General features: G+C 43.2%; 1 protein-coding gene across 1 annotated transcript; it reads left to right on the top strand.

Annotated features, from left to right (window-relative positions):
• Positions 1 to 10,110: 10,110 nt before the first annotated feature.
• On the top strand, positions 10,111 to 22,730 carry thbs1b (thrombospondin 1b). Its single transcript, XM_084377270.1, has 23 exons — positions 10,111 to 10,316; positions 10,482 to 10,566; positions 10,697 to 11,256; positions 11,471 to 11,546; positions 11,899 to 11,982; positions 12,101 to 12,210; positions 13,400 to 13,525; positions 14,418 to 14,514; positions 15,404 to 15,577; positions 15,736 to 15,912; positions 16,004 to 16,177; positions 16,435 to 16,562; positions 16,668 to 16,820; positions 17,000 to 17,218; positions 17,309 to 17,416; positions 17,825 to 17,984; positions 18,094 to 18,212; positions 19,257 to 19,491; positions 19,602 to 19,829; positions 19,927 to 20,198; positions 20,302 to 20,399; positions 20,499 to 20,638; positions 20,746 to 22,730. Exons 2-23 carry the CDS (start codon positions 10,503 to 10,505, stop codon positions 20,751 to 20,753), a joined length of 3,510 nt encoding a protein of 1,169 aa, XP_084233396.1. The 5' UTR covers positions 10,111 to 10,316; positions 10,482 to 10,502; the 3' UTR covers positions 20,754 to 22,730.
• The last annotated feature ends 4,517 nt before the right edge of the window (positions 22,731 to 27,247 follow it).

The raw sequence follows: 27,247 nt of genomic DNA, 5'->3' as shown, positions 1-27,247 counted from the left end.
CAAACCAAGGATGTTAGGATGAGATGATAGTACCTTGCCAGGTGCGGAGTGCCCGTACCTGCAAGCTGTATAATGTGCAAACAAGCCCTCACTGTGAGGATTTTTTTTGTCTTTGCATGTCACTGCCAGGTCCTGATCCACACCCGTTCCCCGTAACTGCTGGCATCTGAGACATTCATCTAATTGTGTGTTGCTTGATTTTGGCTGTGCAGGTCTGGGCCCATCCTCCCTTTTATTCATGCCCCCTTGTCTCTGTTTCAACACTGTGCTTTCTTTTTTTTTACTCTCTCTGGGAAAGAGCTTCAGGGACACGGCAACATTCACACTGCTCCAAATCGTGCAGGAAAACACAGTTAAAACGTGTTCCAAACTCATGCCAGTGTGCTGCTTCTGAACGTGACAGTCCATCAGAATCAGCTTTGTGAAAACATCCGTGATGAGCTCAGATTTGCTTTCACTGATGACACAGGACAAGGAGGGCTCTTGTGGTGCCTCTTGTTGTGTTGAGTGAGCTGAGAGGCAATCAGAGTGATTTCTGTCCAGCTCTTAGACAGATTAAAAGGCAGGGCATATGGAACAAGGCTCCAAGGATATTTATGTACGCTAAAGAGGTATGCTGGGAATGTGGACGTGGCAGGTGACCTCTCTATATCTCCACATAGGGCCGGCTGACAATTGTTTATTGCTGCTTTTGCCCAGGGTCACCACAGTTTGTGTTTGTTTACTGGAGGAATGTGTGTGGAGCCGTAAAGGATGACCACTGTTTGAATTTCCCCCCAAAATTATGTCTGTGGTGACAGAAAATTGTGTTGTTAAACTGCTGAACATGAGACGTTTGTGTTTGTGTGCATGTCTGTAAGGGAGAGGAGGGCGGGGGATTCATTATATACACAAGTATTTAAGTAAATGTATACATTTACTTTAGATAGGCCATTTATTTATCTATAATGAAAATCATTACGGTCATTGTAAATGTTCTAGCATAGTGACAATCTGACCATATATTGAAGGGATTCAATTGATTGAAGCAGTGCCAGAGGAAAAACCTTGAAAACTCCAGTGGTCGTGGTAGACAATGAACATAGGCTTTTCCATACAGATGCTCGCTCGGCTTGACTTAGTTTGACTCAGCCCAGTAGCCCAATGTGGCCAGAATATGTATTTCCATTACAAAACGACTACCTGCCGGGAGGTCTTTAATTAATGATGTGCTTGTCTTCAATAGTGCTCAAAGGAGTGGCTGTAAAGACTCTTTCTCCCTGCAGTATTATCAAAGAATTGCCAGAAACAAAGCTCTGCTAAATCAGTGATAAACATGTCTTATTTAGTATAAATTCTTCACAGTTATAGTCATTAATTAGTTATGTAATTGCTTTTATTGTGAAGGAGCAAAATCAAGAAAGGTTTTTATCAGCAGACATCTAAAAGTACAAATAGGGAGAGAAACTGAAGAGTATAGTTTCAAATCTCCTCCACAAATATGAGTTAAGTAGACCCCAACAGCACACATACGTCTTGCAGACATTGGCACGTGTTAGGGCGAGGTCTCTTCCCAATTAGCATACACTCCCCATGTCTTTCCAACTTAACCTAATTCATCAGGCCGACATCTGCAAGATGTATGTGTGCTATCTGGGGAGCAACACACGCTTGTATGGAGAGGAAACAAGGGACGTAGCGGGCGATCGTGAGACCTCTCCGCGACCCATTGGGAGGTGGGGAGGGCATGCTTTGGAGATGGTCCACGTTGGGCACAGCTTGGCACGACTTGGTGCATTAAAACTGGTGATGCAAAGGAAAATCAGCCCGGCATGATTTGACTACGTGGCCAAAAGTGCCCATGGAAAAGCCCCTTAAGCCTGCCAGTGCCGACATGTTAGCTTTGTTATGGTGAGCCTGCTCGGATGCTGATTATAGCATTTAGCTCAATGCACAACAGTGTCTAAGCACAGCTTCACAAAGACTGCAGACGCTTAGATTTTATCTTACCTACCTCGCCAACAGTCTGTGGTGTGTATCTAAAGAAAACTGTAAACTGATGTCTGCTCCTGTACAACAGCGTTTCCTCCATAAGGGTAGAATTATTATGGGAAAATAATGAGTAATGATTGAAATCAAGATTATGGATTTATAGCATCACTGTTAGCACGTGCTATTTTGTTAGTCAAAATAGCACGTGCACCTAATAATGAATTCAGTGAAATGTGAAACAACCTGACAGGCAGACTTGATGAAGCCATGCACTGCTATGACAATCTTTTTTTAACTGTAAACAGCTGGTCAACAGCTGCGACGTCGCTAATGGTCAAGACAGGCCTGTGTATTAATTCGGCTAAATTTGGGGAAAACATTTCACTGGAGACCCCGTTAGAATTAAATAGGATCGGCAGTTACGCTCTCAGCAGCAATTATATCAGATGATTCAGAACACCCAAATGTCTTTTTTCCCCAACCCGCTGAGCTCTGGAATGCAAATTACATTGTCCATGGAAGCCCATGAAAAGAAGCTGGCACACCGTGACGTCCTAATAGGCTGGAGATGGAACTGGATCAAATGTACATTCCTAGACACTATTAGATATTTAGAAATCACAGAGTTGCTGAGCCTGTGGCAACCGATGTGCTTTCTCGTGCGCAGGAGCCGGCTAATGGTCCTGGCTCCGGCACAGCAATGTCATGGGTGAACACTCCAATGAGTAGTATATTAGGAATTAGTCGGAGCGGGGAGGGGGGCCCAGTGAAGGAGACGCTCAGGTGGTCATCTGTGGGTCTGCAGCTCCGGAAAATGGATTTTGAGCTCAAAAGAATGCACCAGATCTAATTGCATCTGTGCCGTACGGACCTAAAGTGCAAACGGTCACTTCATTGTTCAGAATTACAAACCAAAGCGTTCTCAGTATTTTAAGCCAAAAAGTGACATAAATTAGTAAAGCCTTGCAAGTTTTTGCATGAAAATCTACCGATGCTGATGACTGACAAGCTCTTTGTTTGTGTGCTTTGTGCTGTTTAATTACCGTGAAGAAGCGAGGGGGTTGGTGTTGTGTGTGTGTGTCTGTCTGTCTGTCTGTCTGTCTGGGTGCTGTGCATGGAGCAATAGCAGCAGTAATCTCCCATGGGAGTGTGTGACCTCAGGCAGAGTCTCACCCAGCTGAACAACAAACACACACTTCAGCACCTGTGTTCAGCTGCATGTGTGGAGTCACTCCACTGAAGGGCTGCGAAATAATTATCAATTTATCTGTAGATTTCTATAAAAATGGTTTTCTTGAACCAGTCCAAGACCCAAAAATAGACAATGTACAGTTGTATAAAACAGAGAAACCCAGTAAATGCAAACATTTGACAGACTACAGACATCAACTGTTTTGCGTTTTTGCTTGATAAATACATTGTGCTGAAACAAAAAAGAGCCCCTCCACTAATATAAAAAGAAGAAATAGAAGTATAGAAAATAGTCCATTTCCCTGTTGCTCTGCCCTGACACTGAATCTCCGCTCTCTGATGGTGATGGTGATGATGATGATGGAGCAGAGAAGAGCAAATGCAGAGTTCATGCGATATTTGATTTACTGTAAATATGAGCTGCTGACAGGAAGGTACTCCTCATGTCAGCTTCTTAGTCATGGCTGCAAGAAGGTCGTGGGAATCATTTAAGTAGGCTACGATCCCTTCCAGTTGGACTTCAGATTGTAGAAGTGTGACAAGACAAGCAGTAAATGTGACTCAGGGGAGTAAATTAAAGGATAAGATCACCCAAAAAGGAAAAAATCCAGTAATTATCTACTCACCCTCGTGCGGATAGAAGTCGAGTAAAGTTACGCAGTTCGCAAAACATTTCTGGAGCTTCAGAGCAAAGCAGCGTTTGGGGACTTGTTTTAAACAGCTGAAAATGAATTCATGTTGATCAAATTGGCTGATACACATCTCTTTAACATATTGCATGTAACTGTCGTAAGGCAGGTGACAAAGACATGGAAACAGCCAATTTCCCCAACTGTGATCAATCAACAATATCAACAATAAAATACATTTTGGACATGGAAAAATAACTTTCACAATCAGAGATCAAACAACAAAAGTAATAAACAGGTATCCCATCCCTAAACCCAATGTCCCATTTCACCTTGCCACCACCTCATTCTTCATTGTTTCTTTTCTTTTCTTTTTTTTCATTTGTTTGCTCATTTCTTTTTTTGTTATTTATTCATTTAATTGTATAAATAGTACCAAAAATTTGTAATGGACTCGGAAGTCAGTAATTGTATGGAAGATGACAAAGGACATATTATAAAAAGTATAAACAAAAAATAAACAGAGAAGAGAAGATAATGACTGAATTTTCATTTTTGGGTGAACTGTTCCTTTAAGACCTCTAAATTACACAAATTTGATGTAATTCAGATCTTTTATTTTAAATGTGATGTTACCCAGTAAAATAATGTCCAAGAACATTATCGTTACAAATGAGTGACCCTGTGGATAAGGACCACACTCAGCTTACTACATATCTCATAAACCAATGAGCGTCGATCGTTAAATATCTGTCATCATAACAAAATTACCAAGCTAACCTCAACACAGTGAATCATTCATTTGTGCTTTTCGAGGCAAGTATGGCACAATTTCAAGTGTGCATCAACTCCAGCTGACTGGAAATCTGTTGCATTGGGGCATCTTTCTGTCAACTCCAACAATAAAACCATCACGTCTCATCGGCTCTCACCCCTGACTCGTGACTCATCAGCCTCCTGACGCCACATCAAGAGGAAGTCTTGGATGACGCAGCACAGGGCAGGAGAGAAGGCGTCGGCCAGGACCTGCCGTGCAGCTGAGCAACAAGAGGACAGATAGACGGACGGATGGATGGACGGGGGGTTGTGGAAAGTTTTGTCAGGTGTCATAAAATATTACTCAGTGACTGGATATTCAGAGGAAACAGTGCGTTTAATACTCATTATTCAGCGATTGGGACGTGAAACGACATGTTTGTGCAGGTTTATACCGTATTTCTTCTCTTCTTGTTTATGCATTCTTCTCCTCATGACTCCTTTTGTCTCCCCCCCTCTGTCCTCCTCTTGTTTCACCTACACTTGCTCCTCATTCATCTTCCTTATCATTTTTCTCCATCCTTTCCTTTTTTTCATCACTCCTCTCCATGTTGTTTCCTTTCCCTTCTTCTCTTTTCTATCCGCTTGTTCCTCCTCTCCTGTCCTCTGTTCTGTTTCTCCTTTTCTGTCCTCTCCTTGTTTCACATTTTCTTGCCCTGATTTTACTTTCCTTCACTGATTCTCCTTTCATCTCCTTGTCTCCTTTCCTTTCTTCCTAACTCGTCTTCTTGTATCATTTATTTCTTCACTCATTCCCTCCTTTCTTTCTCCTCTATCCCTTTCTCTTCTACTTGATTGTTCCACTTATCCTGCCCTTGTCTCGCTCTCCTTTTGTTTCTCCTCTGTCCTCTCCATGTTTAGTCTCTTCTTCCTTCTTCTTCCTCTTATTCCTTTTCCTCATTTCTTGTTTGCTTCCTCTTCCTTCCCCTTCTGATTACTCCTCTTCTTTCCTTGTTTCCGAGATCATCTGTTTCTCCACTCCTTTCTTTATCTATCCTCTCATCTCCTTGATCCTCCTGTCCTGTCCTCCTCTCCTTGTTTCTTCATTCCTTGGTTTCAATCTCCTCGTCTTGATCCTCCTCTCCTGTCATTTCTCCTCTCCTCCCTGTCCCTCGTATCTTTCTTCCTCGTTCCCCATCTCCTTTCCTTGTTTTCCTCTCCTCTTTCTATCATTGCTTCTCTTCTTCCCTTGTTTGACTCTTTTTCTTCCTCTTCATCGCATGTCCTCTCACATTTCCTTGTTTCCCCTTGCCTTTCCTGTCCTCTCCTTATCCTTCTTCATTTCTTGTTTTTAATTTCCTCTCCTTTTTCCTCATCTCCTTTTCTTGTTCCTTCTTTCCTTTCAGTTATCTTCTCCTCCCCTTCCCGTGTTTCTTCTTTCCTTGTTCCTCCTCTCCCTCCTTCCTTTTCATCCTCTTCGCCTCATTTCCCTCTCACTTTCCCGTTTCTCATTGACCCCCTTGCTTCTCCTATCCTCTCCCTGTTACTCCACCTCTTTTTTTCTTTTCCCCCACTCCTCGTTTATCCTTTCCTCTTCTTTCCTCGTGTCTCCTTCCCTCACTCCCTTTTCATTGTTCAAAATACCTTCATCTTGATCCTCCATCCCTTGTTTTTAGTTCCCTCTCCTTGTTCCTCCTCATTTGCCCTCTCCCTTCCCTTCCCTTGCTTCTTCCTTCCTTGTTCCTCATCTCCTTTCCTTGTTCCTCGTCTCCTCTTCTCATTGCTCCTCTTCTTTCCATGTTTCTTTTCTCATTTCTTCTTCTCTCCTCCTTTCTGCCTTGTAGCAAAAACGGGAAATGAAGAGAAAAGAGAAGACGACGCTTTGTGTTCATGCTCACATCGACACAACAACAAAGTGACTGTGTGTGGCAGCGTGTTTGTATCCAGACAAATTACTCCTCGATCCTTGTATTTATATTTCCTCCTGCCAAAAGCAGCAGCACAACAACCAAACACTAACATGAGTCTTAAACAAGCTCCAAAGTCACTCAAACACATGCACTCGCTCACGTTAATGCCCGACCAAACTCTTTGCATATTACACTGTAGACAAATCAACTGTGCTGCCACCTGAGGCTCTGACAGTGCGTCCACCACAGGCTGAAACAAGCTAAAGTCTCCATCAAGGGTCCTGATCTGAAGCAGAGACTCGCAGGCACCAGAGGAGTCAGCTCAGCACTGACCTCAGGACCCCTCAGGGTAGAGCGCCCATCCCCAGACGTCTCAATCGGCTTCCAGCTGCCTCAGTGTACACATGTCTGTTAAACTCATAGCTCTGAAACCTGCAACATTATATATAAAAGCATGTGTGTTATGCATTAAGTAGATAAATTACGTTGATGCGCAGAGCCAGGAGAGCTTGAGTTTCTCTGTGTCGGTGAACGGCAACAGGTACGATTACTTATCTGTCAGAGGTGGATCTGTCTTCCATCAGCAGGTAGTCAAAACACCGCCTGGTTTTACACAGAGGAGAGCAGTTGCTGTAACTTTACTGCACTTCTTGCTCTGTCTTTATTGTGTCATAATATGACTCTTTTGGAATTGTATATTTCTGAATTTTCTATGAATGTTTTGACAATGTTGTGCTGAAAGGTCTGGTTAGGTTTAGGCACAAAGACCACATGGTTACGAGGAGGAAAAGGATAAAAGTATCCCGTTTTGTTGCAATAAAAAACGGCTGAAAAATGTCCCGATGTACCATTTTTTGTCAGATGAAACAGGAAGCGAACAGCGTTCTTGAAGTGGTCTCAAACAGTGGTGCGTTCATGAGCTGTTGGAATTATCGGAAATTCACGGGAATGCCCCGTCAAGTCAGAACAACAACTCATAAAGTCAGAGAGGAATTTCGGCGCACAAGTTGCCAAGTTGAAGTCATAAGATGCTGAAACATGGCCGAGGAAAGTAAACAACAACTTTTACCCAAGTCATGTATCGTACAGTCATTGTATCGTTCCCTTGTATCTCTAACACTGGAAACAGCCGTCAACATGTTTAAACGTTCTGAGTGATAAAATGCAAAACAACTTCTTTTTGGCGTCCATGTTGCTCCCACGTTCCAACATGATGCACATGAACACACCGAAGTCGGAAGAACGACTTCCGACTACGGAAGTGCGACCTTCGGAGGAGCACGTGAATGCAGCATCAGCCCACACATCCCAATGTAATATGTTGTATTGTAGAAGTGTTGATATTATGCTATATGTATGAAAAAACATTCTCATTTAACGTATCTGTGGTTTGCAGAAATGTACAACGCAGACATTTTGTAGGTCTGGGGTTTATTATGATTCGGGCATGTGAAGAAGGAAGGGATGAAATATATTTGTATCCCCGACACAGAGCAGCATCCACAGACACTGAGGGTACTACGTCCAACCAAAAATATAAATGCAACACTTTTGTTTTAGCTCCCATTATTCACAAGATGAAATGTAAGAATTTACATTTTCAAGCACAGAAAACAATAGTTTCTCTAGATTTTGAGCACAAATGTGTTAAGATCCAAGTTTGTGAGCACTTCTCCTGACAAGTGATGCTGATTAAACACCATGATGATGCAGGATTGCAGGAGAAGGAGACAACACTAGAGATGGCTTATAGTAGTGAAATTAACCTTTATTTAATGGGCAACAGCTCTGTCGAACATTGCCAAGTGAACTGTACTGTAGCATTGTGCTGTGTGATAAAACTGCACATTTTAGAAACAAAGCACACCTGTGCACCAATCATGCGGTTTAATCAGCACCCTGACATGCCACACCTGTCAGGTGGATGGATAGAGAAGAGCTCACCAACACGAAGACATCTGTCAGGAATAATCCTTTTGTGTGCATGTAGAAAGTCTTACAAAAACGGGAGCATAAACAAAAGTGTTGCTTTTATAATTTTAAGGGTTAGAGACTGAAAACAAAGAATAAAGTGACACAAATGGCTCAGTGTTGTGCGAGCTGGGTTACATTTAACAGGCTGGTATTTTTCCACTGCTTCACTGCTTTAAATAGAAATAAACTGGGATTAAATATGTGTGACAGCGAATACATCCATGTCGCCTTCTGGTAAACAAGAAGGAAATCCCCCCTATAAACTATAAACAGACATTTTTTGTCATTCAGTGTAAACAGCTTAGTGAGTGATTGATTTAGACGATCCTGCTACATTACATTTAAAACGACAGCTACTGAAATGTATCAAGCTAATGTCAAAACAGTCAAATTGAAAGACTAATGAAGTGCTGCCTTCACTTAATTGCTGTTGCACTGCTTACATCAACATTACGTAACTTTATCACCTTAAAATAGCAGCTTCAAAATCATGTTGATGGTTCAGTGTCTTGTAACAGGGTGAATGGTGTCACTGTCTCAGCCAGTCCGCCCCCCATCACTTGTTTCTGCACTATGTAGCTTCAGTGAGAGGGTAGGATCACAGTGTTACATGGGATATTTTATGATTTTTGTGTATTGCAGTGCCACCCTCCTCAGTTCCACTACATGTTTTTATTTCCTCTTCCTGTATATAAATAGCGTTCTTCTTCCCCTACCTATTCTTCTTCTATGGCAGAAAACGAGTGACTTGCTCAATGACACAACCGTCCCATAATCAGGAATAATGCTTGCTTCTGGAAGATGTACTGCCACTTACAATGTTTGTAAAAGACTAAATGGGTTGGTGCAAAACATTATCACCAGCTTGGTTATTTTTTGAAAGCATTTATTTTATTTTAGTTTTTGTTTTTTTGCACAAAAACTCAACAACAACACTGAAACTCTGACTGTGAGCTCAGGTGTGCTGCAGCTTCAACTGCCTCAGGCTGCTCTCCAGTGAACTCACGTCGACTCCTAGCGGCCGGTGCTGGAACTGCAACAAGCTGAGGATGATACAGAAACTCACTGCTGTTCAGACCTGATTCAAGACCTATTACTTTTTTTTTTTTTTTTAGGGGAAAAAATGCTGTTATTTAAACAGTCGCAGCAAAAAGGAGAAGAATAAATTGTGCAGTATATTTAAGTATACCTAACAAAACTGTAAACTATATGTGGGGCTGATTTTGTGTCTCTTTGAGGAGCATTTTAGACATAAAGCTGCACCATATGCAATGAGCTAAAACAAAATGTGACTTTATTTGAGTGTAGAGAAAAAAGTTGGACCTAAAGTAAGCTGCAGAGGTGCATTTATTGTCCCCAGGCTGTGTGCACGACTGGAATATAGGAGGGATATTTCAGTTGTAGGTGGAAATGTGTGTGAGGACTGATGGATGAGACGCAGCGAGAGCTGGTCCATTAAAAGTGTGAGCGCAACACACTCAGGGGTTGGTCCCTCGTCCCAACCCAGTGGAGACCTCTCTCTCTCTCTCTCTCTCTCTCTCCCTCTCTCCCTGCTCTAAGAGGATAAGCTCGTCCCTTTTTCTCCCCTCAACGTGATTGGACGAGGCCACTTCTTAGGAATGGCATCAAACTATTTAAATAGCACTTTGTCCCCCCTCGGCTTAAAAGGGAGTTTTTTAGCGGCCGATACCAGCAGGGACAAGTTTTCCATCAAGGACAGAAAACACTTTGCAAGATTTTTTATTATCATTATTATTATTTCCCCTCTTTTTCACGTTGGAAGATTTTTCTTTTAAATATTCTTTCCTGAGGATTATTGCTGCGTCTCTGGATATTTTTGCGGGATTTTATTGTGTTATTTTGATCAGCTGTTGTCGCAAAGCAGGTGAGTGACAGATATTCTGAGGAATGCGTCTGTTTCTGCAGCTGCACTCACAGACTTTAATATTTTTTTTTTTTGCATGTTTTCAACCTGTTGCACGCTGATTTTTATGTTTTTTGTGTCATAAATGGTTAGAATGTTGTTTTTTCTTGTCGTTATGTGTCACAGGCAGCAGGTTGGTGTTGCACCATGAAGCTGACAGGGATATTTTTGCTATTGATGCTTTGGACCTGTGAGGGTGCGAGAGTCGCAGGTGAGTTTGTCTGGTCCAACTTGAACTTGCAGAAAGTTTTCTTTTCAGATAGGAAACAAATGATGATTTATTGTGAGGATGTGACATTCAGTCACACAAAGCCTGACTGCTTCTTGTTATTCACCCGCAGAGAGTCGAGACGACAACAGCGTGTATGACCTGTTCGAGCTCGTCCAAGTCCCCAGGAAGAACCACGGGGTCACCCTTGTGAAAGGAGACGACCCGTACAGCCCCGCATACAAGATCCTCAACCCGGACCTGATCCCCCCTGTCCCCGAGAGCTCCTTTAGGGACCTGATCGATTCCATCCACGCCGAGAGGGGGTTCCTCCTCCTGCTCAACTTCAAGCAGTTCAAACGCACCAGGGGAAGCCTCCTGACCGTGGAGAAGCAGGACGGCTCCGGACCCGTGTTCGAGGTCGTCTCCAACGGCAAGGCGAACACCTTGGACATAGTTTTCTCCACCGAGAACAAGCAGCAGGTGGTCTCCATTGAAGATGTGGATCTGGCGACGGGCCACTGGAAGAATATCACGCTGTTCGTGCAGGAGGACCGGGCGCAGCTGTACGCGGGATGCGAGGAGGTGAACACCGCCGAGCTGGACTCGCCCATCCAGAGCATCCTGACGCTGGAGACGCCGGCCAGCGCGCGGCTCAGGATTGGCAAGGGAGCAGTGAAGGACAGGTTCATGGTGAGAGCATGGCCATTATACACGGGAGACTAATCCTTACTGTTTTTAATGTTGTCAGAGGAGAGTTTTGTTAAAAAATGTAAATGCGTAATTGTGTCCGAATGCGTAAAAACGCACAAGTTGCAGGCCTAAATGATTATTCCAGTGCTTTTGGTGTAATGCTTTATTCACTTTACACACAATTGTGTCCTAAACTGAACTCTGATACCTGCAGGGAGTCCTCCAAAACGTGCGGTTTGTGTTTGGAACAACACTGGATGCCATCCTGCGCAACAAAGGCTGCCAGAGCGGTGAGTAATCAGACATCTCGTGTGTTTACTCGTCACTCATCTGCTTCATGCGCCGCCAAGTCCTGGCAAATCCTTATCAAAGAAATGTGTATGCACTCAAAATGCTTGCTGATTTCTACATAAAAGCCTGACTGTGAGGCTGCTTACCACTTGTCACACAGGAATGCCAGTTTACAAATATCTCAGGGCACTGTGGCCTCAAAGTATGCTCTCTGGGCTGCGCAGTATTACTTTTCCTACTGATTTATAGCAGTGTGGGATGTGCAATATTTAAAGAACAATATTCCACCTCGTTAATAAACCAACCATAAAGATGATGTGCAGATATGTGATTTGATTGCTTTTCTTTCAGCCATGACGACTGACACCATGATCCTGGAGAACCTCAACGGCTCCTCAGCCATCAGAACAGAGTACACAGGACACAAGACTAAAGGTAAACACTGCTGTGTGACCCAGACATGTTGTGGACTTCCTCACATCATGACTGATGATTAGACTGACCACTAGACTCTATTACTGACCTCTCTCCCTGTGTTTTTGTCCTGTTGAAGATCTGCAGATGGTGTGTGGCTTCTCCTGTGAGGACCTGGTCAGCATGTTTAAGGAGCTGAAGGGCCTCGGTGTCGTGGTCAAGGAGCTGTCCAATGAACTCCGCCAGCTGGTAAGAAGGAAACCCACCAGACCGTCTGGTGGCAGAGTGCAAGAGAGCGTCTGCTTGTCTGCTGCCTGTCTGCCTTTGTCTGTGTTTGTGTTGTCTGGTCACATCACCACCTGTGTGCAGCTGTCCAGCAAAATAACATTAGATGCGTACTGAAATCCACATAAATATAGCCACAAAATGAAACTTTGTCATCCATAGCTCCTTTATTTAGCAAATCAAAAGCTAAACATCCTAATGGCATCAGTCCAAAACTGTTTAAAAAACTATATAAAGTTCTACTTAAGCATATTTTCTCTGTGCATCATATTTTGCATGTTTGGATTAGCAAAAAATTACCTCAGGTACAGTATATCCGTCTCTTTTAAAGGTGCAATATGTAAGAATTTTTCTCTAAAACATTCAAGAAATTACTGTTTTGTAATCATGTAAAAGACCTCTATGTGTTGCGTTGCAGAGATATCTATTCAGGTTAGCGTGCTAACCAATTGGCCCCTCGCCACTTTGTAAGGTGATAGTCCGAGAGTAAACAACACCAACACTCCCCCGGTGCTCCGAGCCAGGCAAAGTCAGCTAATACGTCTGCTAGCTGCACAGTTAACTGAGCACAGCTAGAGTTAGCAGCAGTGAGCAGTGACTCTGATGACATGCTGCCCCCCATTTGTTTGGAGTATGAATTTGACAGATTGCCAATTCTTACGTATTGCCTCTTTAATGATTTTCTGAATAAAAGCACATAAACAAAACTGAACTCATTAGGGCTGCAACCAAAAATTATATTTATTGTCGATTAATCTGTATTAATCTGTTTTTTTGATCTGGAGCTGCATGGCTAACTGAGATAACTAGCTAACGGCAGCTGCAGTTAGCAGCAGGCACTGGTTACTTTGATAAGCTGCCCCCTATTTGTATTGAGTATGAATTCAGCAGGTGGCCAATTCTTACATATTGCATCTTAAAAAAAATGGCTAAAAACAATTAATTGATTGTCAAAATAGTTGGCGATTAATTTAATAGTTGGCGACTAATAGAATAACTGACTAATTGTAGCTCTTAAACTCATACGTTATACAGTAAATTATAATACAGACCACAGAAAATAAGTTTTTGCCAAGGTAAAAACCGAACGGGATCCAAATAATCGATTAACAATATCTCCGTTTTGTCTGTTTCTTCTACCCCTCCCTCTCAGACGGATGAGAACAATCTGATTAAGACCCGCTTTGGCATTCACAGCGGCGTCTGCATCCACAACGGCATCGTGCACAAGAATAGAGACGAGTGGACCGTTGATGACTGCACCGAGTGCACTTGTCAGGTGAGAGCTCAAGTGCATATTCAACGTGTGAGGGGATGCACTCTTTGATCGGACTTGTTTGTACACGCACTCCTATGAAGGGACACACACACACACTTAGCAGCACTCGACTGATCTGGTCAGTAATTAGTAGTTTTAAGGGCTGGCAGCAGGCCAACAGCCTTTACTGTTGTAATGAGAGGTCTGCTGTCAGAGTTCAACTCGAGTGTAGCCTGGAGGGACTTGACCCGACTTTAAGTGATGCAGTAATTAAGACCATGACCTTGGCCTTGAGAAGGGGATGTTTCTGGGTGCAAACTTGGCTGAGAAGATTCCTGCATCTCATAGGTAGACTTCATTTCCTGTTTTTCTCTCCTGTTTGTCCTATACCCTCTTGGCCCTGGATCCGAACCAAGGGGGAGAACATTAGCAGAATAGTTAGGGGCAGTTGTTACCCCTGAGTCACTCACACAGGTTGTGCTGGCAGGATGGCTTTCCTTGTTTGCGGCTCAGTGCCCAGTCTGGCTCCACAGTGAAACCGACATCCATTATTTGGACTTTGGCTTCATTCCCATCCTCCCCTGACCCAGTGGGCAGGTGGTTGTCAGCAGGGGTCTCTGTTCTCAGCCAGAATTCTGCTTTTTAGTTTTTCTGGCGTGGTAAATCCGGGCAAACTCAACAAAAGATGTAGAGCAGATGACTGAATGGGTTGGTTGCACGAACATGGAGTAAGACTCGAAAATTACCCTGTTACACGCACTTAGTAAAGTTTACACAATAATCAACTCTAGTGAAACCGTACCTTAATCCAGCACCTGGACACAAATCGGAAGAAAATTGCAGCAACATTTGGGTGATATCCATATGTTCAAACACATGTGTAACCGTACATTTGATCTCTGTGACTTCGCAGAACTCTGCTACCGTGTGCCGCAAGATCTCCTGCCCACTGATCCCCTGCGCTAATGCTACTGTTCCTGATGGGGAGTGCTGCCCGCGCTGTGGAACACGTAAGCATTTATTTTCACTGTTTGCATTACATAGCTAAAGAAAGTACACTGTATTTGCAGCTACGTAAACGTGCATCATAAGCTTCTGCACAAATGGCCCCTGTAAGCTAGAATGTATACGTTTCAACAAACAGACACATCCTTTAAACACAGACCCATTTACTGAAAGAGCTGTTTTATTACGTCTTACCAAATAAGAAAAGCCACAAATATTTCCCCCAGATGTAAAGGTTTCTATTCAAGAGAAAGCATGTTAATTTTAGAGATGATTTAACTGCAATAACATCCGAGGAAATGAAAGGGTGCTTATGTGTTTGGAACATAGGTGCTTTGTGCTCCCAAACATCTTTGAATCTTCAAGTTGAAATGGCTGTAATTTGCCAAATTGGCTTAAGCGGAATGGAAAATCGGTCGGCTGTTTAGTGAAGCCATCTTCTGCGTGAGGAAAAGTGACATGTTCTTCATACCTAAGCAGGCTTGGCTGCAATTCTTCGCTATAACATAAATAAACAGAGGGGGAGTCGCATTCATCCAGGCCTCAGCCACTTGTTGAAGTCATTACACACCCAGGGCCATGTTTGCAAAATCAGTTTCCTCTTTGGGAAAACATAAGCCAGTGGGGCATCCCTATGCATCCTGAGGACAGTGGCTCTTTCTATTCCTCCAGCTTCTCCCAGTGTGTTAGTCTCTGCCCTCCCGCTCAACAGACGGCCTTTTCTCTGTCTAAGTCGCAGCTAAATCCACACTATTAGCCCTCCGCTTTAAGAGCTTTCCCTCCTCATTTAGGCTTTGGGGTGTTTCTGAGGGGGTGCTGCCTCGCTGGAATAGCTCTTTTATTGTGTCCCTCTTCCCCTCTCCCTCATATTCTCTCCCTCTCCCTCCTGCTCAGCGAGCGACTATGCAGAAGACGGCTGGTCGCCGTGGTCTGAATGGACCCATTGTTCTGTGTCATGTGGGCGGGGCATCCAGCAGCGTGGGCGCTCTTGCGACCGTATCAATAACAACTGTGAGGGCACCTCTGTGCAGACCCGCGACTGCTACCTCCAGGAGTGTGACAAGCGCTGTGAGTTAACACAACAGACTCTCACACACAAACACAAACTCATGATCAGATCGCCAGCTTTATTTACATGTAGTTTACATGTCATCGTCTATGTGACATAACGGTCCAACGCTTTGCTTCCTGATAACTGACCTCTGACCTTTCTTTGTGACCTTTAGTCAAGCAGGATGGCAACTGGAGCCATTGGTCACCCTGGTCATCCTGCTCTGTCACCTGCGGTGCTGGTGTCATCACCCGTATCCGCCTCTGCAACTCCCCCACCCCTCAGCTCGGAGGAAAGGACTGTGAGGGTGAGGGACGGCAAACCGAGAAGTGTCAGAAGTCTCCGTGCCCGAGTGAGTCCCACCATCTGATATTCACTTCCTGGTTGTGTTTTGTATATATTAAAGACAAAAATGAATCATGATTTCTTCTTGTCTCCTTTAGTCAATGGCAACTGGGGACCCTGGTCACCATGGGACACGTGCACTCTTACCTGTGGAAGTGGTTCCCAGATTCGTAAACGCCTGTGCAATGACCCTGCACCAAAATACGGTGGCAAAGAGTGTATTGGGGATGCCAAAGAGACCCAGTTTTGCAACAAGAAAGCCTGCCCAATTGGTGAGGCATTTTAATCACTTACAGAGCTTCTATAATTGAGTTCCATGCATCTGTATTTTTTTAAACATGACAATTTTACTGTGCTTCATTTTACTTTATTACTGTTGTTTTATGGCATCATTTGTTTAAGTATTTTGTTATATATCCCGATATTTCCCTTTGCAGTGAGATCATTTCTAGTAAAAAGGTTACATCTGCATGAAACCTTTCATCCTTTAGTTGATGGCTTGATAATGAGCCAACATTGTTGTTCTCAGATGGGTGCTTGTCTAACCCCTGCTTTGCTGGAGCCAAGTGCACCAGTTTCCCTGATGGTTCCTGGAAGTGTGGAAAGTGCCCAGCTGGCTACACCGGCAATGGCATCAAATGTAAAGATATTGATGAGGTAAGAATTCCTTAGACCTTTTAATATTGTTTGATGTCTGTCGAGACATCTACCAAGTCATCTTAATAATCACAATGGTTGTTCCTTTCATCCTAAAAAAAACAGTGCAAGGAAGTCCCGGATGCTTGCTTTGAGTTTAATGGTGTGCACCGCTGTGAGAACACAGATCCTGGCTACAACTGTCTGCCCTGCCCCCCTCGCTACTCAGGACCACAGCCGTTTGGCAAAGGTCTGGAGCAGGCGGCTGCGAAGAAACAGGCAAGTACATCCTTGTCTCTGTGTTAAGCAGTTAATAGATACAAAATGATGAAACTTATGATGAATAAACCCTAACCCTAACCCTGAAAGTGTAAGGTAGTGTAAGGCACATGAATACTTGCGGGACGTTGCTTATTTATTGGGATGAATGTCATGAATGTGATCTATTCACTCTCCAGGTGTGTACGCCCCGTAATCCCTGCGTTGATGGAAGCCACGACTGCAACAAGAACGCCCGCTGTAACTACCTGGGACACTTCGCCGACCCCATGTACCGCTGCGAGTGCAAACCGGGCTACGCTGGCAACGGCCATATCTGCGGAGAGGACACAGATCTGGATGGATGGCCCAACGCTGACTTGGTTTGTGTGGAGAACGCTACTTACCACTGCAAAAAGGTATGGAGCACTGAAGCAGCAAGGATCTAATTACTTTCTTGTCTGTTTGCTGTAATTTCTGAATGTCTAACTGTGTTGACTGTTTCTCAGGACAACTGCCCCAACCTCCCCAACTCTGGACAGGAAGATTACGATAAGGACGGGATTGGAGATGCTTGCGACAATGACGATGACAACGATAGCATTCCTGATGATAGAGTGAGTGAAACTCTCCAGATGAGGCCATAACAGAACACAAGGAAGTGTGTGTGTGTGACTGTGATTGTGTCTATGCATTCATCATTCATGCTGTGTAATAAGAAGGCAGGTGGAGAGGGTGGAGGGGAGAGAAGGGGAGGGGAGTGGTGGCTCTGCAGGAAAGCAAATGTTTTTCCTCAGCCTGCGCCAAAACCTCAAATTCCAACGGTGAGGTACAGCCCTGAAGGAGCAGCACTGTGTGTCTGTGAATCCGAACGTTAGATTTGGGACAGGACCTAAAAATAAAAGCACCTTTTCATCCCACATCACTCCCTCCCTGTAAATAAATCCAGTCAGGCTCATGCACTGCACCTGAAAACCTATCCTCATCTCTTTCGCTTCCCCTTTGTATTTCTCTTATTCAAACAGGACAACTGTCCATTCGTGTACAACCCCAGGCAGTATGACTATGACCGTGATGATGTGGGTGATCGTTGTGACAACTGCCCCTACAACAGTAACCCAGACCAAACAGACACAGACAACAACGGAGAGGGAGATGCCTGCGCTGTGGACATCGATGGAGATGGTGAGGACTGGAGACGAAAGACACCTTTACATCTTTATTTCTGTGCTGAAGTGAGGTCTTGTTTTTGAGCAGTATAATTTGTACTTATGTTTTGTGCTTGATTCTACAGGCATACTGAATGAGAAGGACAACTGCCCCTATGTGTACAATGTTGACCAGAGAGACTCAGATCTGGACGGAGTGGGAGACATGTGTGACAACTGCCCTCTGGAACATAATCCTGATCAGGTGTGTGGACACACCGCCCATCCCCATTTCTTTCCACCTCACCCACCAACAATAATCCACATCTGCCTTTCTCTATAGCTCAGCATATATCTGTCTTTCAATTGAGACAGAGCCTCTGTGATTAGCCCTGTGTAGCTGTCCGAGCTTTATCACGCCATGTAAAAGTGGAGTAAATCCTGTCTGCAGCTCAAGGGCACATCAGTTCAATAAGGCGTGGTGGGGGGCGAGGGGTCTTTTCAATGGCCCATTGACGTTAGCTAGCTAATGTGAGAGAAGAGGCCCCAGGCTGGATATTACTGAGGAATGGGCTGGCCCTGGGCTGTGTGCAGCATGGGCCGGCTCAGTCCACCTGTGCCATGCTACACTGAGAAATAGGAATGTGTTGAACAACGGGACTGAGGAAAAGGATGGGGGAAGGAGGGGGGAGTCTAAATCTACACTGATTTGGTCTGTAAAGAGTGAATTGTACACTGCAATTCAAGGCCAAATGAGACAAGTCCAGACATGGAAAGCAGCAATGTTACCTGCTGTTCTAAAGACTACAAAAACACCCTCAAAAGTTGCAGTCTTATTGAGATCTTTGAAAGAAGAATTTTTGATTCTACACATCCCATTCCTGCTCCCACCCTCTGTCTCCTCCCATTCATCCCCCTTGTTCCTATTCTTTTCAGTGCCGCAGGGTGTGTCTAGTCCTGCCGAGTAGGGCTAGCATGACTTCTCCCTTCACTGCAGATGCTGGAGGCACTCAAGGAGCAAATTGGAGTAGGAGGAGCGACACTCTTGTGGAGTGATGTTTGATTTTCAGTAGCTGCAACCTGCTGACAGATCTCAGACAAATTGAGCTTGGCAGGTTTAGGGAGGCAGAGTGATTTCAGCCTAAGGAAAGTCTTTGATGAAAGTAGGAGAGGAGAAATGAAAGACCAAAGGTAGCAGGGTACATTTCGGTGAAAGGAACTACACATGATGGAATGTAATCGCCTATGTTAGCGTGCTAATACTACATTGTGTCCTTAAGCCGTACATTAAATGATATCTCTGTTGCAGGTGGATTCAGATGATGACCGTGTGGGAGACAAGTGTGACAGCAACCAGGATATCGATGAAGACGGACACCAGAACAACCTGGACAACTGCCCATACATCCCCAATGCCAACCAGGCTGACCATGACAAGGATGGCAAGGGAGACGCCTGCGACCATGATGACGACAATGATGGCATCCCTGATGACAAGGACAACTGCAGACTGGCCTTCAACCCTGACCAACTCGACTCTGATGGTGAGCAAAATGGGCCATGTTTCAAGTCTAAAGGAAGTGTCCTCAATGGTTTACAGCATGTCGGAGATCTTCCATGGGTATTATCATTGATGAATATGTATATCTTTCAGGTGATGGTCGTGGAGACGCTTGCAAAGATGACTTTGACCAAGACAACGTGCCTGACATCTATGACGTGTGTCCAGAGAACTTTGACATCAGTGAGACAGACTTCCGCAAGTTCCAAATGGTTCCTCTGGACCCCAAAGGCACCTCACAGATTGATCCCAACTGGGTCGTCCGCCATCAGGGCAAAGAGCTGGTTCAGACTGTCAACTGTGACCCTGGCATTGCTGTCGGTAAGTGAAAAATAAGTGTTGTGATTGCTTCTAAAATGCACCAATTCCATTAATTGTTGTTCAATTGAATGACCACTAACTTGCATTTGTCCTTCAGGTTACCATGAGTTCAATTCAGTGGACTTCAGTGGGACTTTCTTCATCAACACAGAGAGGGATGACGATTACGCTGGATTTGTGTTTGGTTACCAGTCCAGTTCCAGGTTCTACGTCGTGATGTGGAAGCAGATCACGCAGACATACTGGTCGAATAAACCCACCAAGGCCCAGGGCTACTCTGGCTTGTCCATTAAAGTGGTCAACTCCACCACTGGCCCAGGAGAACACCTCAGGAATGCCCTCTGGCACACAGGGAATACCGCAGGACAGGTAAGAAAGATTGTGGCCTTCTTTCAGGAGGAAAGGACGTTTTTTGTCACCCAAAGGCTGATATTGTAATAAGATAAACTGATGGCTTTTCTCAATGCTCTAGGTCCGCACTCTCTGGCATGACCCGAAGAATGTTGGATGGAAGGACTTCACTGCCTACAGATGGCATCTCATCCACAGACCAAGAACAGGACTCATTAGGTAGGAAGATGATAGAGGTGTACTCTTTACAAGGGTTTTGGACATCAAAGTCCCAAGCTTTGGACCTTACCAACTTTCATTTTGTCTTTATTTCCACAGAGTTGTGATGTACGAGGGCAAGAAGATCATGGCAGATTCTGGTAGCATCTATGACAAAACATATGCAGGCGGCAGGCTAGGTCTTTTTGTCTTCTCACAAGAGATGGTATACTTCTCAGACCTCAAGTATGAATGCAGAGGTAAGGACTTCAGCATCCCAGAAAATATTTGCTGTTCAGCTCTCACAATCCATGTCCCTGAGGAGATCACATCCAACTAATTTTGTTATGTTTCTTTCTTTTAACAGATGTCTAAATGCACGGCGCAGGAAGCTCTGAGGAACGCACCTTTTTTGTATAAAGTATGAACTTATGTATTCTGATGCAAAGTCCAGGGACCGATTTATCTCCGCAACTCTTTCTTCTGCGGCACGCACACTCGGACGGGCCGAAGGGTATGTGGTCGGCCTCAGGGTAGCTTGAAGCTGGTTTGGGCAGAGCACCAACCTGTTGATTGCCAGTTGAGGATCAGAGAGCTCCTTCTCCTCCACCGTTAGCATCCACGAGAGCAGGGTGAGCTGGAAAAAAAAAGAGAAAACAAACCCTCTAGATCTGCCAGTAGGACACAAACACCTTTCTATCCCAGCTCTGCCCGCTTTCTCACTCTCTGAAAGACCTCATTCATCTCTGTGCGGGAACGGCTCCCCATAGACAACTATGCACTTCCAAGCCTTTACATCTCTCTCTCTCTTTCTGTCTCACTTCTTCAGCCTGTGTGCCTTTTCTACCTTACCTTCTGGATGGACATCCCAAAGAAAAAACTGAAGATATATTCCCGTTGCTTTACTAGATCTGCCAGGATGTAGATTCTGAATGATACAACTTTTGAGGACTCGGAGGATGAAGACAGCAGTAACATTTTTTAAAGGAATCTTTGTTGTTGAGGACTTGCGATTTAAGAAGACGGTTGGGAGTGGTACGAGTGAGAAATAACAGGAACATAATGTTGTGGTGTATTCATGCATGAACTGTATGTGAAAGACTGGCCATGAATGAAACAAGAAAGTGCTTTTACATATCGACCTAAGAATCTCTGTGGAAAGGAGAAAAACAAATTAAATTTAGGTTAGCTGTCTTTTGAACTTATAGCATCATGGGCTTTGTTGATGTTGTCTGGTTAATTAAACAACTCTCAGGGTGAGATGGAAGTGACAACCTTCCCGTGTCAAACCAGTAAGAAAAAATATGATTATATTTTACAAAATATTGCTAGAGCCAGTGATCTCAAAGCCAGTATTGCTTCCAAAATGCCCCCCATCTTTCAGCACAACCTTGGTCAATGAAGAGATTTATCTCCCTCAGCTTTTGAGGATTTCAATTTGAAATTGTGTAAATACATGTAATTTATGGACTTTTGCCTACAATGTAGGCAGCAAAGGAAATTTAAATGCTACTTTACTTTTTCAAAAGTAAAAATCCATTCAATATCCCAATGAAAACTGACCCAAAATCAGGTACAGCTAGGTGTCAGACGCAGGATTGCTCGCTCTTGTCGGTGTCTATCATCTCCAGTCGTACGAAGTGAAATTAGGTGTGCTTCAGATAGGGCTGTTTAGCATGAAGTGTATGTGACTTGTGTGCCTTTTCTTCAGAGAGAGATGATTAACAAAGGAAATCTTTGATGTACAAATATTACCTCATTGCTGTTGTATAATTTGATCAAACAAAAACACAACCTAAGTACTTTTTTCATATTCCTTTGAAATGATGGACATCTTAGTGCTACTGTAGCATGAGCTGTAAATAGTATGACATTTCATATCTAAAAACACATCGAGCTCCCAGTCCCGTGATCTACCCCGGTGAGAATGACCATAAAATGGGAGATTCCTTTTTTATAAATAATTTTGCCTTATTATGTAAGTCCAATGCTGTTTTTAGCAGATAAATTATTGTTCTGTTTTGTCTTAGCTGTTTGTGAGAGGTTGATTTGTGTGTGTGCGTGTGTGTAGATAAATGCTATTTAAATAATTTATCAGGATCTGTTGCCTTACCAAAGGGCACATGTCCATCTGTATAAACGGTTTGCACACTGACGTGAGGATGTTCTGTTCTTTATCGTTTTTACCTTCTTTGTTATTGTGTATCATTGTTACCATTATTTTTGTACAATTAGTTTTGCTTGTCTGTAAACATTTTCTTAGTTGTACAAAGCAAAAAAAATGCTGTTTTTATTCATAGCAATTATTTTGTTACATACTTCAAGACAATAAATAGTTGTTAAAATTCTCAAGCATGTCTCTGCTTTTGTTTTGTTCACCAAATTTGAGCTATTTTACCATTTTTCAGCCAGATTTATGTCCATGGTGATCAAGTCTCGATGACTTGGAAATATGACTCTGATTATCTCTAGTTTAGCCCCAACACGCAACACTTCAACATACTCAAAGTCAAAATGATTGCCTAGTTCCCCCGAGGCACAAACAAAGTTGTACTCTCAGTCCTTTCTCTGCTGCAGACAGGCACACATCGCCTCTGTGATAAAGGACACATGAGGAATGTGACACAGACGTCTGCTCCTCAGCTTGATCTGCCTGACCTTTCTGATCTGCGCTGACTTCTGCAGAAGGTTAAACAACACATAGAGCAAATATTAGGCCGACACAAACCTTGACATTGGCTGACTGGCTGAAAAAAATCCACTGGTGGACAAAAACGCAGGAACACAACACAGCAAAACCAAAAGTTTTGACCTCATATATCACTGTGACATATAAACACCACTGTGATGAGTCTCAATGAAATTTGAACATGGTGGTCTTTTCCCAGCAACATATTTGCCCGTGACAACCCCAGTGTTACCTGGTTCACTGGGCTCTTTACAAGAAAAGATGCTCAATATCTGGTGGCTCAATATGTTGTGTTAATTTACAACTAATGACACTGAACATTTGCTCTTGCTGCAGGTTCAGATTAAAAGCATCAAATTGGCGAAACACGAGCTGAAGCAAATGCAATGTGATTAGTGAGTTTACCACTCACCGCTATTGTTCATCAAAAATGTATCAGACTCATTTTTACAGTATTTATTAAAAGCTGATCAGTTTGAAATATGTTAGGGAGTAGTTTCATACAGTCTGTGGGAGTAATGAAACAAGAAGTAGCTGTTAGACAAAGAGCTGCAGGCGACAGGCTGCACCCTTCCAACTTCTCAGTGAAGTAACCAACTCCTCCTCCATCATTACATTATATGGTTCCCTACTTGCACTGAGTTTCAATTGCAAATATTGCCAAATAGACACATTTCCTTTTCACTTTGACAACAAATTCACCCCCATCATCTTGTCAGTCAGCTCTGCTTACTCCTGTCATGTATATAGTGAATGTGACTCCTGCTACTCCAGTGCTGCAATTCTGCTGCCACATCCATTGTCCAACTGAGTATTGATTAAAAAAGCAAAGAACTGAAATCGGTGTATACAATACACCTTGTAACACTGGTAACACCGCAGCAAGCCTACCTTTACAAAGTAGTATGTTAACTCCTCTAGTCAAACGATACCTGCATTCAATCCTGTTTGTACCCAGGTCTGGGAAAAATATTACTATTTGTATGGTTTTGCTTGCAGCCAATCACCACAAGCCATACGGTCTGTGGTATGTGAATAAAAACAAATGTATAAAAGTAAGATTTTTTCAGGAGAAACTGGAAGTATGAGTAACATGATAAAACACCTCACCAAGCATAAATAAAACTTCCGAGTGGACAGCTGCACCATGTTCACAAGGCCAATGGCTTCTTAGAAATACAGTGTCATCTTCTCAAGAGGACATGCTGCAACTGTTAATCACCTCAGGGAAGATAAATGGGTAATAGGTTAAATAACTAATCTTATGTGTTAAAAGCTCTGGAGAGGCTCTTATAGGCAGGTTTGTGTGCTAGATTTTTGTTCTACTGAACACATCCATACCTTTAATGGGTATAAAATGGTGAGGTAGAAAAAGGAAGGTTTGAAGTCCTCTGTTGGTACATGTATCATTTTAAGGGTACTGGTACTGGTATCGTGATGTTTTAATTGGCACCCAGACTTACAGAAGTACAAGGTCAATTTATTGTATTATTGATTGAGTCCTTGAGTCCTGCTACATCTATTTTAGACAATGTAGTGCTGAGGATGAGTTCGGGAGTCTCACGGCCTGGGGAATGGAGCTGCTCTGTAGTCTGGTGGTATGGCAGCGGGGTGAACAGACTGTGGCTTGGGTGGATGTCATCCTTAGAGACAGAGACAGGATCGGAACAAAGTCAAGGACCCGATCAAAATAGCCTCATGTTCCACCATTTCATGAGCATTATGTTCCAAAAGAATAACAATACATCTAAGTTTTCTCTGTACTTCACAGACACCCAGGCAAAACAATGGCACTTGGCCCAGACCAAGTTAACTGAACATAAATAAGAGACAGCCCGACTCGTGTCCTAGGTCAGGACTCACTGGTCAGTGGTCAAACTGTGTTTCCGACACAGTGGTGCCTTCTAACATAGACTTCCTGTTGATGTGATTTTCTTTGTCTGTTTAGCTGTTGTGGCTTCATCTCTGGTCATTCACAAAACCAAACTCTTCTTCAGTTTATTCTAAAAAAAAAAGGAAAGCAAACAATTTTCTGTGGCCAGTTTTTGTTGTTTGTTTTTTTTTTTGCTGAAGAAAGACCAGCCAGACAGTGTGTTGAGACATGCTCAGTAAGAGTGTTTAATGACCTTTGGAGCTGAGGATGACTCACTGTCATTCCTTAGCAAGCTAATGGAGAAAAACACTTATGGGCTGCAATATGAAATTTGGTCTTTGTAATCCACTAAGTCAAGTACAAACTCATTCTTATTGATAATGAGTTATTATGGATCACTACACTGTGGCAACACTGAAGACATCCTAACACCAGCTGCAGTTGTCACACGCCTTTGCCGGCTGTCTACAAACACCCACATGTTTACTCTCAGGATGTGAGTGTTTCCACATTCAGAATCCCCACAGGTTTAAAGAAAACTCACTTGGGCTATTTTCATACATTAATTTTGTCTTTCGATGTCGAATAATGTCAATAATAATTTATATATATCTTTCTTATATTTGGGAAATTAAAATATTTAATATTTTGAGCAAATATTTAAGCATGCACATGAATTGAGCTCTTGTAGGACTGCAAATAGTGACTGTTACGATTAGTTATGATAATAACCTGATTGTTTACTCAATCATTTAATCAGTCATTATTTTGTCTATAAAAAATACCCATCAAACTCTTCCCCATTGGCTTTGGTAAGATTGAAATTTGTCACACAATGATAATCCAAAACCCAAAAATATTTTTACATGTTTACAAAGAATAGAATAGAAGAGATGTTTATTGTCATTGTTTCAAAAACAACAAAACATAGATAGCAGCTTTTAGTTTGACAAATAAATATCAAATATATCGGCTCTGCTGTACTGTACATAAGTGGCCGCTAATGTACGAGCAAAAGCACACAAAAAGAACACAACAAAAACAAAGTATTTGTCAAAACTGGAAGAGCACCGGGCCGCTGCGTCTGGACGCACCGCCATCAAGCAGAATAAATGCTGAAATCTATTAAATTTGTGTAGCAGAAACCCGCAAATGTTTTTGCTTGAAAAATTACTGAAACAATTCACCGATTATCAAAACAGAGATTTTTTGTCCATTAGCTGATCTTCACAATTGTTTCATCTCTAAATTGAGGGCACAATCTCAAGGAGACAACACATTTTGCATTAGTTTTATCTTAATTAGAGCTGAAGGCATTCTTGTAAGACATCCTGATGGTGAATATTTATGGAAACCGCAGTGTGTCATGTTGCCCACTCTTAGATTTTCCCAGGAAGACCGGGACTTCAAACTGGCAGTCTTCCGGTCGCAAGTCATGACCGTGATTACTTGCCACACACACTCTTCAAATAATGACAGACCCGAGCTGAAAAGGACCCACCAAATTACCTCCAGCACCTTTAATGGGCCTACAAAAAGCACCCTTTACAGTAAAAGGATAATACATTTGCCTTGAAGTGTAGTGACTAATGCAAAGTGCTGACGAACAGAACAAAAGCTCATCCACCCTGGAGTTACAACGGCTTTATTTAGCTCCTGTAATCCACCTGGGGAAGTGGGGAGACTGCGCTCCATTTGCAGAACCCGCCGCCACAATCAGCCTCAAACCTCAAACTTCAAACCTGAAACGCTACATTTGGTCTGGCCTCCATCCTCCTCTAGTCTGTCATTCAACACCTTTGTGCTTTGTGCTGCTGTGTATTGAGGTGTTGAAGTGTTATGTTAAGATGGAGGACCCCCCACTAAATACTGCCGCATTTACCCACCGTGCACATTTATATGTACAGGAGCTGTAGGACACCACCTGTACATACAGTATTTGAGACTCAAATATGAATAAAATAACATTTTCTTCAACAATAACGACTAAGTCTGGAATGTGGTTTAGTCAAGGCAATTTCTTTCAACTATAGTATCAGGTGGGTGCATAGAGAGGGATCAAAATAAAACCTCAATGACACCTGTACTCTACTGAAAAAACAGCTGCAGGCTCCAGAATTGTTAAAATCATCACTTTAATCACCCGGCGGTTATGTAACATCTGGAGTCATTGGGCTTTTTGGTTTCACACATGCTTGGCTTTGCTGTTGCTGGAGATCTCTCCTTATTGCAGGCTTCAAACGATGAGGAAGCCATGGAGCCAGTTCTGTTGAAAATAAGAGGCTAAAGATCAGAACTACTTGCTGC

Source organism: Pagrus pagrus (genome assembly GCF_965226575.1).
Source record: "Pagrus pagrus genome assembly, chromosome: 16".
NCBI lineage: Eukaryota > Metazoa > Chordata > Actinopteri > Spariformes > Sparidae > Pagrus > Pagrus pagrus.
The sequence above is the reverse complement of the archived record's forward strand: the minus strand, read 5'-3'. Positions and strand labels throughout refer to the sequence as shown.